Here is a 21098-nt window from a genome sequence, read left to right on the forward strand (position 1 = left end):
TTGGTTGCGCAAGTCTGTTGCCTCATAAACTAGCTAAATGAGTAGTATTTTTTTGTCAAGCTTTATAGCTGATTTTAATCAACAGTACACAAAGTGCATACAAACTAAAATGTACAGTCAAATTCAACCCACAGAAAAAAAAATCAACCAATAGTTTGTAAAAACAACAAATAATGTGCTGAGAGTTACATACTGAGAATGAGAGACTTACACATATGGGTAATGGCCAACATATCCATATACCTTCATTGTAAGTGCATTTCTGTCAACACATTTCTTTTTAAAAACTATGGAATGAGTCCAGATTTTCTGTGGTAGGCCACAGATGTTGTCGATGAAGCTTAAAGGATCACTCCTTTAATTATAACCAATATCAATTTGCTTGTGATTCTTTAATTGACACACCCTCAACTCTGAAAATTGGGGCTCAAAGAAAATCTTGAGTTTCCACTAGTAATTATACCATTGTGGTGTCGTTCATTTGCAGTCATCTTGTAAATACTATCATTACAACAGGCCTTAACGGCAGCATATGTCAGTTGAAAGGATGCAGGCTTGAAATAACTTTGCTCTGTAGTTCTCAAGGTATCTGTTACCCTGTCTGCCAGTGAAACAGACCCTCTAGGGTTATTTCTCAATGGTTATATCTGGCATGTTGTTTTGAACAACCATACTTGACCTCTCAATCCTCTATTATGGGATTTATTCGTCTGCAGACATTGTGTAATACATGCATGGGAAACTTCATAATAGACCCACCAAGTTGCCCTTTGCCCCTTGAACACCATCGACGCCTTGAATTCCCTAAAAGCAAAACACAAGGTTTTGTTTCACAATAATGCAGCAGTTAAACATCCTAATGACACCACAGCACCAACTAGCCATTATGTAAATATGATGGATGGACAATTGTCCTACCTGCTGTCCAGGTGGACCAGGTGGCCCTCTTGCCCCCACAAGTCCTCTTAGCCCCTGTAAAGAAAAACAATCAAAAACTCATCAGAAACTCCCATTAACGTTATGAAGGTCAAGTGTGTTAATGATCGAACAGTACAGCACTACAGATTACAGCAGTCTGTACTAATGTGTATGCAAACGTGTGTAAACCTTCTCTTTTCTCTAGTGTATGTGTGTGTGTGTGTGTGTGTGTGTGTGTGTGTGTGGCTGACATGTGTGTTTTGTTTTTGTCAGTCTTGGTCTTTGTACACCGGCCAAGCCACCTGTTCCAGAGCCACATCTGTGATCTCCAGGGAGGTGATTGATATGGAAATATAATCTTGCAGGCCAGGATTTCATCTCTTCCCTTCACCAATCTCCCAGCTCATCTATCTCCATCCCCGCATTTATCTCCACAGCATCTCTCTCTCTCGGCAGGCACCGCGCCGTAATGGTGCTCAAGTCCCTTACTACTCTAGGCGATCCATTTAAACAGCCAGAGCCCCAATGGATCACAGCTCACCTGCCGAGACTTAAATGGCGCTTGAGCCACCGTTAATCAGGCTGTGCCAAGCAGGAACACGAGCCTGCCCATGGGATGTCAGAGACGTGTTTGTGTTTATGTGCCCTTGTGCCTGTGTATCTGTCTGTGGGTTGGGTCGTGTCACTCACAGGTTCTCCCGGTTGCCCTCTTGGTCCAACAGGTCCATCCGAACCCTGTAATAGGAAATGTCAATCAACAATTCGTTGTTCGGTTGCCAATATTATCATCTTAACTGCATAAGAAAAAAAAGTAAGTGAGATCCGGCCTTTGGTCTTTGAGGAAAGATGTCAGAAGGGTTATGTATGCAAAAATATTCCCATTCTTGAAAGCTGTGATCAATGGGAATCGCTGCTGCATACATTTTACAACTTTGCATAATGAGAACATCCCACACAGTCCACAGCTTGTCTCTTTCATGCGATTTGTGAGTACACACCTGAGGCAGTGCAGGGGATCTTTAAACGGATTATTAGTAATCAGATAAAAGACTCATTTAGGGGGTTGCACAAAGCTCCGAAACACAGGATAGAAGGAAAGGCAAATCTGTGTTACCTTATGACCAGGCTCTCCAGTTGGACCATGGGGTCCTGGTTTTCCTCTGTCTCCCTGAGGAGTGTTCACATGAGAGTCACATTTAAGATACGGCACACAATATGAATTCTAAATGACTGTAGATCTATTAAAAGTGAAGCGGAGCTTTTAGACACATCTAAGGGCCACTCTGGAGTGAGCAGTAAACAGACTGTGTGATTTGATTAAGCAATTTGGTGTTCTCTACGCACTGTATGTCCTTTGTTCCCTGGAAGACCAGGTAGTCCATCAAAGCCTCTGTCACCCTGCAAAAAAGACAGAGATCCATGAGCAAGATCGACAAAGCTGTCTTTTCAAACACACTCCAGCAGCACACTTCATTAGCTAAACAGAACTCGTGTTCTTTCAGAATGTCATATGCTTTGCTTCAAACACACAAACGCACATACGTGAGCAGTGACTACGGGGCAGAGGTGTGTGTGGCATGTGGCAGTGTTTGACAGGCCACCTCAGAGGAACCTTCCCATCTGCTGCGATTCTCAGCCCGCATCCGGTGGTGGGACTCGGAGAGCTGCGGGAGTACCTCACACTTCCCCAATCAAACACGCTGCTGTTGTGCTAAATAGCTCTGCGTGATTTATTTACTGACGGGTCCTGCAGCTGGGCAGGGCTGAATGCTTGCTATTGTCAGCGCACACAATAAAACACAGCTCTCAATAGCAAACGGTTCCGTCAATGACCAGAACTATTAGGGCCAAATTAAAAAGTTTCCGGTGTTCCCATTTAGCTCTGGCAGCTGAATCTACAATTTGAGTGCATATACACACACAAGCTAATCACACACAAAAGCTGGATATTTGTGGTGATTGCCCATGCAAAACTCGCCAACATATAGAGAGCTGGGGGAATAAGTCCTAAAACACAGAAATTAGCATCTTTGCATTTCTGGTAATATTGGCCGAAGACAGTGGGTTTTTGGTTAAATGCCTAAAATATGATCTGTGGTTCATGCAAGCCTAAAATATTTTCATGTTTATTCTCCAACATAAAATACTTCAATAATACCTCACTCATGATTTTTGATCATGATCTTGAACATGGCTGTCGCTAATAGGTGGCTAAATGGGTGTACAAAATTTTGTAGTATTTTTCACTGTGACGAAAAATGTTAGTTGACAAGCTTTAGGCTTAATTTTGTAATTGGGCAACCATGTGCACGCACTTGCTCTTTTTTGTTTGTTTTTATCAGTTTTCATAATGTAGACAGATATTACTTTATATATTAAAATCTGTACACTAGATGAGATAAAATAAACCATGCGAGTCCACATTCTATTTCTCTTGATTTGTGCTTATTTATTTATTTTTTTATTTTTTTTTAAAAAAATAAGAGTTTATATTGACTAAAACTAGACTAAATAAAAACAGGACAAGGTTGACTAAATAGGATAATAACTAAAAAGCACATTTTGCACAGGACTAAGACTAAGACTAAATCTAAATTAAAAATGGCTGACAAAATGAACACTAGTACAGAAGTTTAGAAAACATTAAGCAAGACTTATCTACTCACTTGTCCATTTTCACTGTTTATAACCATGAACTCAAACTTTCCATATATTAGGTTTATATAGGTTTATATAAGATTATCTCGATGAACAAAGCATGTAAGAATCATTAACTTTTGTTTGTCACAGAGCTTATGTTTTGCAATAATCCAAAAGCCAATGGAACAATCTTACTGGCTTTTTGTCGATGGAACCAGTGTGATGCTAACTTTTGGATTGGCTTACAAAAATATGTCATCCCTGCAGAACTCTTTTGTGGTTGGTTGCTAGGGCATTGCTATGCAGTTGCTAAGGAGTTTCTTGCCTCTTCCAATTTAAAATGAGATATGTACTAAGGTTTAATATTTAGGGTGGTTGTTCAAACCCCTAACCTAAGTATGAGCAATAGCAGTAATGACTGCCTGATTATCATAGGTTGAAGCCAGATGTGTAAACAAAGGGAAGAAACTCTAATCACAGAGACAGCGGATATAAATGGTGGAATACAGCCACAGCCCTTATTATAGTGCATGGCCTGTCGTATTGGGACTATACGGTGAATCACCTTTGCTCCTGTCTCTCCGGGAGCCCCTCGACCTCCATCTGTCCCTGATCGACCCTGCAAGGTGAAACACAGAATACCACTTCGTCATCATATTCTGTGCACCACTGTGCACTGCATAATGCAATATTCATGAGGCAAAAACACAGCACATCAATACAGAAACTGTTATCGCCCAATTCATATTCATGATGAGGTTAATTAAATGGATCAGACTTGAACTCTGATCACTCATCCATTGATTTTCTTACACCGCATGTGAGATGTTCAGTCTTACCCTTTTCCCTGGTTTCCCATTAAGACCAGCAGGACCTGGCAACCCACGTGGGCCCTTAAAAGAGAGGAATAAGAAACAGAGAGAGAGAGGTGATTTTAAAAGCTATTGAATGTAAACAGGGAATATCAAAAGGAAATGTCCTCACCGCAGGCCCAGGCTCTCCACTGTCCCCTTTTAGTCCACTGGGACCTGGTAGACCCTGGAACAAACACACATTTTCAAAACCAGAAAGTATCTATTCAACCAAAAACAATCAGAATTTGAAGGAGATTGCATGAGCTGTGCTAAAAAAATAAAAAATAAAAAGTCTGAAATAAACTGGAAAAGAAATGATAAAGATTTCTCACCATTGGGCCCGGCCTCCCGGTGAGACCTAATGGACCTGGAGGGCCCTTCACTGATAGCTAGAAGCAAAGTAAAATAAAAACAGACAGAACAAGTTTCACATTTCTACTCATCCTTAACCTGCATTTGTACTTGTATTTGTACTGAATTTGCAACATTAGTATGTTGTCCGAAATCTCCTATTCTCAAATTGGGCTTTAAACTGAGCATAGATTATAAACAGCTGCTTATTTGTATAATATACTGTAACACATTACACAACATCTAGATTTTTACAATTTCTGAAGACACCATGTGAAATGCTAGGGTGTTGTAGGTTGCTGCCAAGAGATCTGAACAGTTTTTATGTGTTAGTGCACTGTAAATAAGAAAAATAATAATAAATACTAATAATATTAATAAAACCAAAGAGTTGTTTTCCTTAGTAAGCTATTTCTTTAAAAAAAATTAAACAATGAAGTCAGGTAAATTCAGTCATACTAAATTATATTTTATTTGAATATAGAAACAATTACGCTACAATTTCACCAGTTTTTGGTGAAATAAAAACTTTTATTCGACAAAGACATTGATTTATCAAACGTGACAGTAAAAACACTTATATTTTTTATTTTCTATTTAGCAAAAGCTGTCACAGTATAAATTACATTAATAGTTATAAAATATATAATAGAAAATAATTAATTTACATTCTATTAATATTTTACAATAACATAATATTATTAAAAATATGTACTTTTTACTTTATTTTACTGTCTATTTGATTCAATTATTGCAGGTCTGGTAAACTAAGAAGCATGAACAATATGAAACTATATGAAGCACATTTTTAAGTTAAACAAAATGATAAGGCTTGGGTCCTTCAGTGCAAATTTATTGGATTCTTCCCCTTATTTTATCTTCTGCATAGCCAAATATCACAAATCTGACACCTCTCCACACAAATTTGCAGGTATCATTCATGTCTGTATCAGACATACAATACAGGAAGCATTACAGTGCGTCCCAAATTGTAATATTTTTGATGTTAGTGGTTCGTTCACATCCTTCGGTGTCTTACTTTGGCCTGCTGTAAGATGGCTTGAGCCTGCGCCTCTTGAGCCGATATCGCAGGTCCCTTCTGAGAGTCTCCTCCATACTGGAACTGAGTGCAAAACATAATTACTAACTAAATCATTTATGTACATAAAGTAACTCACTATTAAATATATACTTTTAACATGTTAAGCACAAAAATAACTGGAAATATACTGGATGCTATTAAGTCTGATTATATCACAGCTCCACCATGTGGCCAAAACATGCTACTGAGGCCCAGTCCTCATGTTGCGTGAGGTTAAATTTTTATCCTTTTCCTCTGGCAAACAACTCCAGCTATTGAGATGCAAGTGGTTTAAATGTGTTACTGAAGGAAGGACTTCATCTTACGGGTAACATAAGCAAAGTGCCTGGAGGACCCGGTATCCCATCAACGCCAGGCAGCCCTGGACGTCCCTCAGGACCCTTGTGGGAGGAGAGACAATCAGATCAATTCATTGATGGAGCATTTCCGTACATGCATGTGTGCACAATTGTGTCAGCAGTACTTACTTGATAAAAAAAATTCTTCATTTATTCCCTATCCATTTGCTTGTTTCCTGAATGCAGTCTAACACCTAATGATTGTGTGTGTGTGTGTGTGTGTGTGTGTGTGTGTGTGTTGCCTGTATCAAAGCCTAGTGTGCTCATTTGCCTGGTGTAAAACATTTAAGAGCTCATCCAATCAAAGCTGTCAGTCAACAGTCCTCTCCAAACAACACAGAACTTCAACCTTCAAAAGAAAAGATAAAACCTGCCGCTAGAACATTTTCCTTTGCCTTCCACTCAATGTTATAAGACCTCTAGATATATGAAGTCAAAAAGAGCTTACATCTCAAGTGAACGTGCTTTCTCAGCCTAGTCTGATGTTTTTACTAAAACTCCACTCTTTTGTGAAGCTGACACCCCAGCGAAGTTGATTCACAACCGGCCAGAGGCCCTAAACTGAGTGCAGACAAAAGAATAATCTATCTCCATCCCTACTGTCAGAGGTACATGATGAATTCAGGCTCTTTGCTGCAGTTGGGAGTCTGCAGCCTGTCTTACGCTGCTAAGGGATCGTGTTTAAAGAGTGAGTCACGCTTCAAGAACAGACACACTGTCCAGCACAAATTAGGTCAAACTATCAGATGAGTCATGGCTCCCCTGATGTCTATGGTCTCTGTAGAAGTTAGTGGTCCCTTCGAGGGGCTCTGAGTCATTGGTGACGTTTGTTCCATCTGCACACGAGTCCAATCATCCCCCCGATCCCTGGGATGTGTCCTGTGTGTCCTAGACTTGAGGATCATGTCGGGTCATGTGGGTCAGGTGATTAAGAGGACACTCACCATATCACCTGGGTCTCCGCTGGGTCCCGGGGGGCCTGTGATGCCAGGAATTCCTGGAAGACCCTGGACAAAATAAACAGACACACAAATAGTTTTTAATGAAAAAAATGCCAGACCCTGCTTCAAGACCACCTTAAATCAAATGTTATTCTCAAAAACATTCAATCGTAATAGTATTATGACTTACTTGTGGTCCTGGTGGGCCAGGAGGTCCTTGAAAATATGTGCCCTAGTTAGTATAAAACACCAAAAGATTAGAATTAAATTGCATTAGCCTACATAAAGCAGTGTGTGTACAGTATGTGTGTGTGTGTGTGTGTGTGTGTGTGTGTATAACTTCACACTCAAGCACTCACTGGTTCAACAACAGCTGGCTCTCCCTTCTGTCCTTTCTCAAATCGCCTGCCCTGTAAGAGAAAGAACAGCTGACAGATGAGATCTCGGTCACAACTAGCTCAGATTGGAGTTGTTACAATAAGTAACATTTCAAACATTTCTGTGTAATTTCATGATTAATTATCATGATACCAATTTCCATATTTCCAAAACCGGAACATGAACATTTATTTAAAAAGTGAAACATTTAAAGAAAAAAGAAAAAATGATTAAATAAATAAATAAATGGAAAGTGGACATTTATTTTAAAAGTTAAATATAAATACAGGTATTCTCCAAATGATTTTTTTTTTTTTTAGCTTTAAGTATTATTCGGTTTAATGTATTACTTTTTGCAAATCTTCAAGTAATTATTTAAGTAAATGCAAATAAATAAATAATCAACCTACCTACCTAGTGGAAATTGGAAATGTATTCACACAGGTAAATATTTATAGAAATATTAACTAACTTAATTAAAATAATGACATTTAGCTTCCATTATTTCTCAGTCAAGTAAACATTGCTTTTGCACATGTATGCATATTTTGACCTTAAATCTGACACTGTATAAAAACTTCTATTGCTGCATTTCTGTCTTATTATAGTATCAACTCGGTCCCAAAGAACCAGTACTTTGGGCATCCCTAACTGGGATAAAGAGAAAATCCATATTTGCCTCTGTGTTTTTAGTTCATTTATTAAAGAGGTACAAAACTGTACCTCTCCATCCCATGTGCCTGGCTTCTCCCTCTGCGCGGGGTCAAATCGGTCCTCATAAACCTCATATTCCTCATATTCCTGTTCAAGGCTGTTTGAGTCGTTTTTCAACTCGTACTCCAAGATCTATGAATGCAGAAAACAACCCAACAGAAATGATCACCTCAAACATGCTCGCAATGTTCGGAAAAGCCTGGAAACAGAAACCACATACCTCATAGTCTGTGATATTAGGGCCAACCGTCACTGTGGAGACCAAAACCTCATTGTGTTCAGAGCCAAAAAGGTCACCCCTAAACTCCTCAACCTCCGGTGTTTTAATCGGCCTCTCTTCCTGCACACCAACACAGCAGAGTAAGAAGCAGCACAGCCATGGCAATCGCAACCATGGAGATACTGAGCACAGTCAGGCGTTTCCAATCTACATTGGTTTGGGTTCACTGGCAATCTAAGCTTTAGACACATTAAGGCCTGAAATATAGTCTACACAAGTACACGATTGCAAATTGCGAAATGTATCAGAATATGCTGCTTCTCAGCGTTGCCACAAGGGGGTGATATATAGTGAGTATTAGCATAAACTTGTCTTGTTCTTCCCTTCTTGTTTTGTTTTGTCTTGTTGGCCGTCATTTAAGTCAACTACATGGAGAAAAATCCTGTAATGTTTTCCTCAAAAACGTAATTTCTTTGCGACTGAAGACAGAAAGACATGAACATCTTAGATGACATGGGGGTGAGTAAATAATAAGAAAATTTTTATTCTGGAAGATAACTTATCCTATAAGAATGTAAAACGTGACTCTGTGCTTGCAGTATGCTGGCCAAGCATTTGCGACAGCATCTGTGTACCTGTATAGAATATGTTTCTGGCCTCACTGTGCTTCAGATCTCCAGGTCACTGTTGACGAATTAAAATGTTAGCGCAATTAACAGGTGCAGGTTAGAGAAACGTTCTGGTTACAAAGCCGGCTTGAAGGCATAAATACTGCTGAGCTGGTGAGTGTGTGGTAGGTGGTTTTATTAACAACAGGAGATGTCAGCACAAAAAGCCGTATGTTCTGGTGGCAGCCATAACAGCATGAAAGGAAGGTTGGCACACTGATACTGGCATCTGAGTTGTACCTCAGCAGAAGCTTGATTCATTCAGCAAAAACTACATCTATCAGAACTGTCAGAGGTAAATGTATCAAAAAGATGCATGAACATGGATTTATGTCCTGTTTTTCATTCTGTCTTGGTGCACATCTTTCAGTTTCAATCTGTAAAGCGTGCAAAGTCAACAAATAAAAGTGTAACTCTATGCCAAAACCTGAATGAAATATGCATCATGTCTCATGTTCAACTTGCGTCACACATCAAAGTGTCACAATGAGCCATAATCCATATGCATTTTGAGTCAACACATCTCACTGAAGCTACAAGCTATGACGACATTGTAGTTTTTTAAAAGCCTAAAGTCTGGGAAGAAGAGTTTTGGTGCGGTTATTGGGGAGATTAGAATGGCAGAGGCTGGTTAGTACAATGGACGACTGGTGGTTAAAAAGTGTGAGGGGAGTCAGTGATTGGTCAGGAGGAGGAAGTATGGGCAATCACACTGGAACTTTAAGTTCTACCTCCACCTCCATCTTTGAGGTTTCAAAAACAGCCGTTGTCAATACAGTCTGGTCTTCTAGATCTGCCACAGGGTTTGTAGTGGCTTTGGCGAGCTCGTCCTGATAGGTGTCAGGTTCATGAGTGGGCATGTCGGGTATGGAGTCCATCAGATCGACTGTTGTTGTCGGAGATGATTGTACTGTTGACTTGGGCTGCTCCGTCGCAGCTGGTGAAGTTCCTCGATGAGACTCCTGAGCCAAATACTCCGGCAGCTTAGAGGACACCTCTAGGAAACCTTCTTCAAGAGCTTTGGCCTCTTTTCTCTTCTTACGAGATTCTTTTTTGCCTTTCTTATCTCTCTTTTTCTTGTTCTTTTTGCCTTTGCGGTCTTTCTTGGAGCGTTTCTTTGGTTCCACAGGCTCGTCTCCCTGCATGATGTCATTGAGGTTATGGATGGCTTTGGCCTTTTATTGATGGGGAAAGGGGTCAGAGGTCGGGCATAGATGAACAGAATTAAAATTGTTACAGTGGTAAAAACAGTAGGAGAACACAACTTGTAAATCATACCGACATGTATATGACTGGCTTGCTACATCTCTACATAACTAAATCTGAAATTGAAGGTTGCTGACTGATTCTGCTAGACAATGTATTATTCTCTTTGCAAATTAGGTCATAGTTTAACTTGTTCTCAATTCAGATATGCACTACATTATCAGCCCACAATTCAAGGGGTTGCAGTTGAGCTGCTTACAGGCTATTATGAGAGGCCCTGACTGAATAGGCTTGATGAGGGCTGTCGGGGGGAGATTATATGAATAATGTGAGAACCAAAGTGAGGTGTTGAGGTGCCAAGTCGGGCAGGATAGAATGGGATCAGTGTGAGCTCTGGTAATAGGTCAGTAATGTGAGCAATGCTGATGAATCTCGCCATTAGTCCCTCTTCTCTCAGCTGTTGAGGGAACTGAAAGCCAGCTGGCTCTACCTCTGAATGGCTGCCGATAGATAATTTTCCTTGAGCCAACTTGGAGAGAGACATACGCAGACATTTACATTCAGCACACTTGCACAGAACTGGGCGTGGGAATGTACGATGACCTTAAGCGTTCCTCCCAGAAGGCCGCAGAGAAATGCTAACCCAGTGACATGATTACTCACTGGGCTGACTCACCCACACGTGCATGCTCACAACAAACACAAATCATCACAATCGAAAAAACATGCTCACATAAAAAATATCAGAGTATGAAGACAAATGTGGGCCAAACTGTTTATTTGAAAGGCAAAGAAGTGTTCTCGCATCATGTAGAAAGCTTCTTGTTCCTCAGGGCTGTGATTACAAAAATTAATTATGTGATTAGAAAAATGCTATCTTTGCTAAAAAGAATACATAGTGCTTTTGTGCCAATCATCTGAGGCGTACATTTCATAATATGTATAGATGCACTATTAATCAAAAGTTTGGGGTAAGTATAATTTTTAAAGAAGTCTCTTACACTTACCAAGGCTGCAATTTTTTATTCAAAAATAAAATGAAGACAGCAATAATGTGAAATATTACTACAAATTAAAATTCCAATCTGAATATATCTTTAGTGTCTCATGATCCTTTAGAAATCATTCTAATATATTCTTATAAGAAATATTTCTTATTGTTATCAGTGTTGAAAAACGTAATATTTTTTATGGAAATCATGGTGTGTGCTTTTTTTCAGGATGCCTAAATGAACAGAGAATTCAAAAGAACAACACTTATTTGAAATAGAAATCTTTTGCAGCATTATAAATATATTTACTGTTATTTATTGTATCCTTGCAGAATAAATGTATTAATTTCTTTATAAAATAAAATCTTACTGGCCCCAAACTTTTGATAATTTATTTGATGTAATATTACATATATTATCCTGTATTATTTAATCAGAACAAATCCAGTGTATTTTCTATTAATTTGTATAAGTCCATCAGTGGAGAATGACATTTTTTATGTTATCACTGAGCTAAACAGCCCTATTTTATTATTTTTATTTAAATGTTCATATTTGTATATTTTATTGTTGCAGTCTAATGATTTAGCTATTATTGTGTCAAAAAGCAGAAAAAAAGAAAACGACTGAAATAGTTTATGCACATCTGCAGTTTAAACAACTAAAATGTTTGTCATATATATATATATATATATATATATATATATATATATATATATATATATATATATATATATATATAGGTCAAATCCTATAACTAACATTGTGTTGGTGCTTCTGAACTAAGCAAAAAACTATTTTATTCCTATGCATGCCTGTGTTGTTTATTGGCTGGCTCAGATGAGTGCTCTGGGAGCTGAGCCCAGAAGCCAGAACAGTAAAAAGTGCAAACAGATAAATGTAAATGTGGAATTGAGAAGCCAAGGCAGCTCAGCTACTCAAAGAAAGTTTTGACAGGGCTCTTCCAAATAGAGGAAGACATTTTTGGCCAAGCTGGAACAAACTATGTCTTTATAAAGTTCTACAATTTTCTGGAAAATGGCGAGGCTGGTTGCTCAAAGTTCATTGGGGAAACAAGCGTTTCTTTCTCTGTTCGCACATGATATTTAAATGCTAAAACATGAGGATAATACGAAACTGAATGGACAAATGAATCTGGGCGGAAAAACAAGATGTCATATAGATGTAAAATAAATCAGACAGAAATAACAAGCTTTTTTGAGTACATGGGGATCCAAACTCACAGAGAAATCACTAACCTTTTCAGGAGCCAGACTCTGGGTACTGTAGGGCAAAGGGCTGTCACAATCAGGAATGTAATCTTGGCAGTAGTCAGCCGCAGCCTGAGGATCATCCACGAGCAAGAGCTGCTGGATCTCGCCCTGTAACACACATATAACTCTCGCATTGATTGGGTAATATTCACTCTACTGGTGAAATCCCTGTGATCAAAGAGAAATAAAACCCCGTTTAGCATTTTATAACAGGAGAACATGCTGATGTAAAGCAGAAAAGTCATTTAAGATGAAAACCAACTTGTGTAACACTGATGAAATCGGGGTAAAACTTGTGGAATGTATTTTATTTGCATATCGCATTAAGCATTTTGGAAGCGCACTGCAAATAAGAGTTTATGCTACAGGAAAAACAATCTTCATTTCAAAAAATATCAGTCATTTTTAAACATTAAGTACATGATTAAGTAAGTGATAACGTGCATGTTTTAAAATAAAAATATTATTTGCATGTAGATCAAATGCAATATATTAAAAAAAAATCGAGTTCTATCTCTATTTATTTTTTCTCTTCTCTCTATATCTCTTTATAAAGCAAATACAAATATGAAATCACTTTATTCCTCTTAATCTACCAATAAAAAATACAATCTGGCTGCAAAAGTAGCTTCAAAATGTATTCTGATAGAATAAAATGTTTTGCAAGCAGCATCTGTACTACATTTTCTAATTATTATATTAAAGATTGTATATTATAGGATGCTTGGTATAAAATGGATCTCTAAAATCTGAACAGATATATGTAAATAACAAAATGTATGTAAAATAGCTGATTTACTGTACACACGTGCACACAAACATCCATAAGCATGTTGTTGCAATGTGACAAATACTTTATAAATGTAAAAAAAAAAAACGCTCAAATCCATACTGAATCCTTAACTGAAAATATCTTTAAGACCTATTGCATATTTTAAAATCAAGATGCAATACCATAGGAGAGAACGCCCCCTATTGAAAGGCAGCCATAATTCCATTAAATTACTTGGACTTTTTGAACAGCCTAATTTTCAGATGTTAGCACAGTGCACATATATATATTCACAATAAAGAGATCTTTCATCATAAGGCCCATGGAGAATCTTTGACTCATAGCTGGGGTCTTGCCAGTACATCAGTGGGAGGAAGAACATGAGGTCAAAAACTGGCAGTACCCAAGATACCACACAAACTCATTCGGCAGTAGAGTACAGTCAAACCACAACATTTCTCACATTAATCTGACATATGCTGGATCTTAAAAAGAAAATAAAAATCAGTATATACCTAGCCAACTAATTACACTCCACTGATCCCACAAGTGTTCTCTTCTCTCTTTCTGTTGGATGAAATTAGAGCCTCATGCTCGACAACTCAAGGACTCAACAAGCCGTTAACACAGTTTTGTTTCTGCATGCTTTTAACCAACCATTTGGTATCAGGGGACCAGACATGAACTGGATATTATGGATCGTATCTGCATCTTCTAAGCATAAAGAAACAACAGACAAAAAAAATAAAAAAATAAAACTAGAAACAACTAAAGATGTGGATAATCTGCTGTTTGTTTTGTGTGTGTGTTCTAGTTCAGTTCTCCAGTTCAGAAAGACTTCCTCAGCTCTTTGGCAATTTGTAAGAATCTGGAAGCAATAGACGGCACATTAGCCCTGACCATAGTCCCCAGGCTCTCGAGCAGCTCTCCCACGCTGAGAGATTTGGACTGGAATATAAACCCTCTGGATTCCCCCTCAATCCAGGGCCTGGGAACTGGCCTCAGATTGGGTCAATTTACACATCCCCCAGTACCAGCCTCACCCAGATCACACTGACCCCATGACACAGATGCAGAGGAGTGGACCCAGAGAGAAAGAAAAATGAGGGGAATTAGTCATCATTCATCATCACGGTTGTTCTGAAAAGCAGAACGAAAAAGGATGGGATTATTTTCTTTTCTTTTGAAACATAAGACGTGGTACAGACGTCTTAATCATGGCACAAATAGAGATGATATGCTGCACTAAACTAAAATAAAGGCCTTGCTGCCCAGATAGTCAATGACTTGACACATTTATTAAAGGGGTCATATTATTCTCTTTGAGGTGTAATTAGCTGCATAGATAAAATCCCTGAAGTTGCAAAGACTAAAGACTCAAATCCAAAGAGATATTCTTTATCAAAATTAAGACTGCCACTCCCCTCTAAAACGACTCGTTCTAACACACCCCCACGTCTACGTCACAATGTAGAATATTATAACCACAGTTAATGTTGAAGCAGCCATGTCATGCTCATACTGTGTGTTTCAAGGCGAAAGCAAAAGCACTCTATTTGGCCTTCTGAAAGTAGATGCATTTAGGAATCTTTAAGATTATTTTATGGACAACCGTTTCCATAAAGGAGGAGAGAAGAGGAGGTCATTCTGACTTTGCTACAACAATCTAGAGCTTCTGAATCCGATACCCTTAAATGTCCATTAGACTGACAATAGCATTCACTCTGAGTATTTCTGTGGCTTAAAATATATAAAACCACACTGGCCAGAATGTTAGTTGACGTCCTGAGGGTGCTTTGCAGTGCAACCCCTCCTCGTGCCAGAAGTCCAGCACACTTCAGCATGAGGACACAGCCAAGAGCAGTGATGGGACTTCCACTCTAATCTACATCTAGCCAGAACCATCAGAAACAAGAAACAAGAGATTAGTCATGGTGTTTCAGTGCGTGTTCAAACTTATCAGCTTTTTCATCTGAATGATATACAGTATAAACCCCAAAAGAGTCATATAGGCAGATATGAACCTAAACACACTGCACAATGAAACCAAATACTCAAAATGTATCAAATGCTGGAGCTCCAGAAAACTCCACAATTTTGGAAAGATGCCCTGTGGCTCTTTTCAGTGCTGATAATAGAGATCTTACAAGAAGCCAGTGTAGTGGAATAGTTCTTCCTAAAATTAATTTCTTACTCTTATGCCTTTCCAAACCTGTTTGACATTCTTTCTTTTGTGGTACGCAGACAGACTCAACTTGAACAACATGCTAGACATTTTTCCATTGAATAATGACACAAAATATAAAATATAAAAATTGTGTAAAAGCAGTTTCAAACTGACAGCTTTTGGTGTAAAATTTAGGTCCATAAACACTGTTTATTTTCCACTGTTAACCACTAGCTGTTAACCACTTCAACTGGATTGAATCAATGATTGAATGGGATCTGATTGATGAATTAATCATTCAAGTTTTGGGAACAGGATTGACCAAATTTGTGTTAGTTTTGAAAGAAATCTGACATTGTTAGCTCTTTCTCAATAAACAACAGCTCATTATATTGAAAAACAATGGTGTATGAAGTAAAAAATAGTCATACTAGTTTGAAGTGAGGGTGAGTAAAACATCAAATCAAAACTATCCCTTGAAGGTTTGTTGTTTCTTGGAAAAACCAGAACTGAAACACAATGAACATTCTCATTAAAAGGCTTTGGAAATACACACTCTTCAACAGCAGCTTTTATTTTTTAAATTTAATATCTGAGGAAAATAGAAAAAGTACAAAGAGTGAAGGGTCATCTTAAAAAAAAAGTGAATGTGTGCTCATTCGGACAGCACTTATTTACAGGTGAGCAGGGTGGCATTCTCTAGAAGTGGAAACAAGCCTGAACAGCACCTGTTTATCCCTCTTTGTGGAGACAGGACCCCAACTTTAGCAGCCCAGATAACTGCCTCTGATCCACTCTTTCAAACTATTCAATTAAACATAAAATAAACAGACTGCCACTGCTTATTCCATTAAAGCAAAGCAGAGGCATAAATATATATGAATTTTGTATGAACGCAAATTAAGCTGATCAGAGATTCCCTGTCACCTCTCTAGAGAAATCTTGTTTGCTGTTTGTTTGAGAGTCACAGGGGAGTATGATGAGCAAATACTGTAGCATATAAAAAGAAGTTGAAGAGAAAAGGGTTTGGGGAATATGAAACTACAGCACAGAGAGTGCATTAATAAGCACAAGAAAGCCTATTAGGCTAAAAAATCTTTTACAGAACATGTCTGGGTCACATCACCACAACACAACGATATTCATAATACCAAAAAATAAATATGCAAATAATTAGGAAAATTATTAGAAAAATAATGCACAACCGAGGTGGTGATGCGCCCACGACGCGAAGCAGGTTCCAAAACGTCATTTTAAAGCTGGTAATGGAGACTTGAGCCATGAAAGCATTCTAATGCAGTTATTAATGAAGTTATTAGAAAGAGAGTGACACACAGAGAAAGAGAGAGAGAGAGCTTGTGTGAATTAGGCTAACGTACCTCTGTGCATCTCTAAACAGCGCTGTCTACTCACTAGTGATATGTCATGTGTAGCCTTTAAGTTGCTATATAGGCTAACTGATAAAATCGTCAGGGCAGCGCTGACAACACCTTTTTGTGCAAACTGCGTGACCGTTATTATGGTTTAACTATGCGAAGTGATATGGAACTGTAAAGCAGTCAGAAGAGCTGCCTGGAACTATGTTCACCTTGCGCTGTGAACTTGAGACATATTGGACTACTGAATGTTTAAGGCAATACACCACAGGCCATGCTTTGGTCAAGTTTGGCTTATTTCTCTCCCCTAACATGTCTTCATTCAGAATAGTGGAAAGACTGTTTGTTATACTTTTATCTAATTCATTCTTTTTTATCAACTTAATTTATTGTAATTTATAGATTTCAAGTTCAATACCTTTAATATCTTTTAAATGCTGTTTTACTCCCTTCTATATTTTGAAGGTTTTTTACAGAGGGGTTTTGTTCACATAACATTCAACTCACTTATGAACCATTTTATTCCTAAAAACATTATCAGTCTTAATGTTCTGTGAGTAATCAAATGAAGAAGTACATTGGTATCTCTAGTTACATTTTACTGTCCTCAACCTGTGGTGTCTTGCCTTAAGAAAACCTTAACCTGTCCTAATTGGACTATTCGTGTAATACATTTCCTTGTATTCCATATCATACCTCAAATACCTCCTCATCTAGCAACCGGGTCCCAAAAACAACGACCCCGTCCGTGCTGACCACAGGGCTGTCTCCACGCATCAATTCCAGCGTCTGCTCCTTCTTACAGTCCAGGTACAGCGTAACAGACTTGCCCTCCACACTGTAGGCTATCCGATGCCATCTAAGAAGGGATCACAGCAAGGCTTATCAGTGTCAACAACAGCAGAGCCTTATCACAGCACTAACCCAGGGGTAAAAGTGAGATTTAGGAGCATGGCTATTAGAGGTGGATTATGGGTGGCTTAAATGTGAAAGAACATTCTATAAACGGACACTGTGATGCTGTGGTACCATACAGTATGTGTGTTCCTGGTCTTACTGTGAAAAATTCATGAAAATTTAATGGTGTTCTCTTTCTCTAGAACTATTTTCCTCTTCCAATGACATCACCAAGGCCACATTGTCTTAATGTTTACCAATAACCAATATATTGTTCGCTATATAAGCTATTCAGGTCTTTATCAGACAATATCACATTTAATCTAAACATAAAAATCCTGTTTCGCTATGAAATACATCAGATTATAAAAGTGAAATGGGTTGTGAATGTCAAATATTATCAGTTACAAACAAAGAAAACTTCGGAGCACACAAAACACTCACTTCCCATCAGCCAGATTGATTTTCTTAAAAATGGGGTAGAGATCTGGAGCTGGCTGGCCTTGGTGGTCTTCATAGAGAAATACAGGCGATCGGCCAAGCTCCAGCCCCAGCTGTTGGACTCCCTGCTCATCATACAAAGACACCAGGAAGAGCTGAGAGTTCTTCTTAGCCTTGACCGTGGTCATCAGAGAGAAGTTCTCAGGGAAAGCAGAATCTATAAAGAAAACAGAAAAGCATCATTCACATTCAACACGATTCCTGTAGAATTTGCGCTTCAGAAAAATCCAATGGCCTCAAATGCTTGTAGGGCTGTGAAAGTACATCTCAAAGAGTACATACCTGGAAAGAACTGTTTAGTTGGGGCACTGAGTTGAATTTTTTTGTCTATCCTGTAAGCCATGTCTGTTACTGATGTGTCCTTTCTTTCATTGCACAGGCCAGCCTCCACTGACACTCCCTCCATGTCTTCAGACAGCTCCAGTACCCGTAATACATCGATCAGATTAGCTGTAATAACAATATTGCAAAGTGCAGTTGTCTTGCATACATAGTCATGAAAGTATATTCTCTGTAAGTACACTCAAACGTCTTTTATTTCATTTATATTCGATTCTCTGCAAGTATATTTGCGAAGTACTATTCAAGTGCACATTCAATACTATTAAGTATTGAAAAGAGTATGATTGGGCTAAAGAACTATGGTGCCTGGCAAAAAAAAGAAAAAAAGTTCTGGAAAGTCTATTCGATGTTGCATGTATCAAAATGATACGAGTTAGGAACACTACAAGGAATGTAAAGCACAGGACTAGAGCCTGATGGCCCTGCAGCTGTATTATTCACTAAGCCAATCCCCTTTGGGTCACGGCAAGATCGAACAACAAGCTGAGAGTTTGGCTGCCGTTAGTTTGCTGATTTGCAGTCAACTCAAAGTGTGTCGATCTACTTGGAAGCTTCCAGATGCAGTCACATTCAAATCAAGGCCACAGCTGGTTATGGAGGGGGTGTCATTATGGGATAGTGCTATGACAGACAGTCTAGCCTGAGATAGTTAAACACACACCTGACAGGTGACACCTGTCAGCGCCTCTTAAATATATATATATATATATATATATATATATATATATATATATATATATATATATATATATATATATATATATATATATATATATATATATATATATCCAAGACTTCCACTATCTAATGTTTACAATCATTTGAGATGTATTTACAGGAAATTTGTAAGAAAACACTTTATAGCATTTAGAAATAACTGCTGTTGATGTTTTAATGAATCTCTAATTGCACAGGTTAATCTAATGTTGTTGTTTTTTGACTAACCACAACCTTTGGCATGTGTGTCAGCTGAAACAAGGGTCCTAAATTGAAATTGCCCTCCTGTTTCAATGGCCCTCCTTTCTCTCCTCTGTTATTTAAACATGTGGGAAGAGTTTGTCCATGCCAACAAACTGCCTGCCTGAAAAAAAGTATTCCATTTTATGGCATATTTATATGTTTAGCAGATGCCTTTATATTGGGTTGGCTCAAAGCATGGTGACAGACTAGTAAAAGGGGGGTGCTAAAATCCGGGCGAGACTCAAACACAATGGAAAACATTGGGTACTCATTTAACGGTACTTCAGACAGGGTTGTGTTAATATGTTGTGCCATATATTTCATCACACAGACCTTGTAAATAAATGAAGTTTTCGGCTCACTGCCCATTGTCTCACACCACTCAACTGAGTCACATCTGTTAATGTTCACTGGTTTAAGTCCATCAGTCTGAGGTGAAATGTATTTGACAGTTCTGTAAATATGTCGCTGTAACTAAGTGGGATATGGATGATTGGAAAAATGCAGCGACTTGAGAAAGCTGGTGTCTGTACACTATTGTTATGCTCTCATTTAAATATACATGTACACATACATATAAGTGTATGAAGTATCAGGTCAGTAAGTCAGCAATGTTTATATGTCAGAGCAGCCATATTATCTGCTTCAGAACAGGCCCAATTATCACAGGATTCTAGAAGGGTTCAGCTTTGCAAATGTCAGACATCTCGACTCGGCATCTCAACCAAAACCATAATTTTGACTGCTGTCTAATTCAAAACCAGTCAATTGTGAAGTCTAACAAAACAAGGAACTGCCCCTGAAAATGCCTTTGAAATACTATATGTAAACAACCGTTCAAAAGGTTCAAAAGGTCAGTAAGATTTCTTTTCTCAAAGAAACCAATGCAACAAAAAAAACATTTTTTTCAACACTGATAATAATAATAATGTTTCTTGAGCAGTAAAGCAGCATATTAGATTGATTTCTGAAGGATCATGTGACACTGAAGACTGGAGTGATGAGACTGAAAATTCGGCTTTGCATCAAAGGAATAAATTAAATTTTAAAATATATTAAAATAGAAAACAGTTATTTTAAATTGTAATAATATTTCACAATATTACTGTATTTTTATCAAACAAATGCACACTTGGTGAGCATAATAGACTCTTTTTAAAAGCATTACAAAGTCTAACTGGCCCCAAACTTTCGAACAGTACTGTGCAACACCGTTTTCTTCTTTATAAATTTTAGAAAATAATCACATTTTGCTTTTTGTACTTGTGCATTATTTTAAAATCCTGCAATGTGGCATATGAACTTCAAAATTAAATATTCTGTGTAGTTTCTCATTTAATACATTAAGAACTGAACACATAAAAATAATACAATTATAAAAATGTTGCTTACAATACTTTTAGATGATGTATAGTATCACATTTGAAACATCATGTCAACACACTAATAGTTAAGATAATACCTTGTGCTCAAAGTGACAGTAAAAC

The 21098-nt window shown here is 38.0% G+C and overlaps 1 protein-coding gene across 2 annotated transcripts in view; it reads right to left on the bottom strand.

Moving 5' to 3' along the window:
• col5a3a (collagen, type V, alpha 3a) overlaps positions 1–21098 on the bottom strand; it is a 49959-nt gene that overhangs the window by 20779 nt on the left and 8082 nt on the right. Inside the window, exons 2-22 of one of the 2 annotated variants that reach the window (XM_059559313.1) lie at positions 18592–18759; positions 18253–18466; positions 17608–17770; positions 12582–12704; positions 9856–10299; positions 8457–8576; positions 8246–8368; positions 7504–7554; positions 7335–7376; positions 7148–7210; positions 6171–6245; positions 5803–5886; positions 4745–4801; positions 4543–4596; positions 4398–4451; positions 4124–4177; positions 2263–2316; positions 2033–2086; positions 1609–1653; positions 919–972; positions 760–804 (exon numbers count right to left, since the gene is read on the bottom strand). In XM_059559313.1, coding sequence (XP_059415296.1) covers positions 760–804; positions 919–972; positions 1609–1653; positions 2033–2086; positions 2263–2316; positions 4124–4177; positions 4398–4451; positions 4543–4596; positions 4745–4801; positions 5803–5886; positions 6171–6245; positions 7148–7210; positions 7335–7376; positions 7504–7554; positions 8246–8368; positions 8457–8576; positions 9856–10299; positions 12582–12704; positions 17608–17770; positions 18253–18466; positions 18592–18759 — 2141 coding nt within the window. The remainder of the gene's footprint in view (positions 1–759; positions 805–918; positions 973–1608; positions 1654–2032; positions 2087–2262; positions 2317–4123; positions 4178–4397; positions 4452–4542; positions 4597–4744; positions 4802–5802; positions 5887–6170; positions 6246–7147; positions 7211–7334; positions 7377–7503; positions 7555–8245; positions 8369–8456; positions 8577–9855; positions 10300–12581; positions 12705–17607; positions 17771–18252; positions 18467–18591; positions 18760–21098) is intronic. The other variant, XM_059559321.1, reaches the window with a different exon arrangement.

This window comes from Carassius carassius, chromosome 1 (genome assembly GCF_963082965.1).
Source record: "Carassius carassius chromosome 1, fCarCar2.1, whole genome shotgun sequence".
Classification (NCBI taxonomy): Eukaryota; Metazoa; Chordata; class Actinopteri; order Cypriniformes; family Cyprinidae; genus Carassius; species Carassius carassius.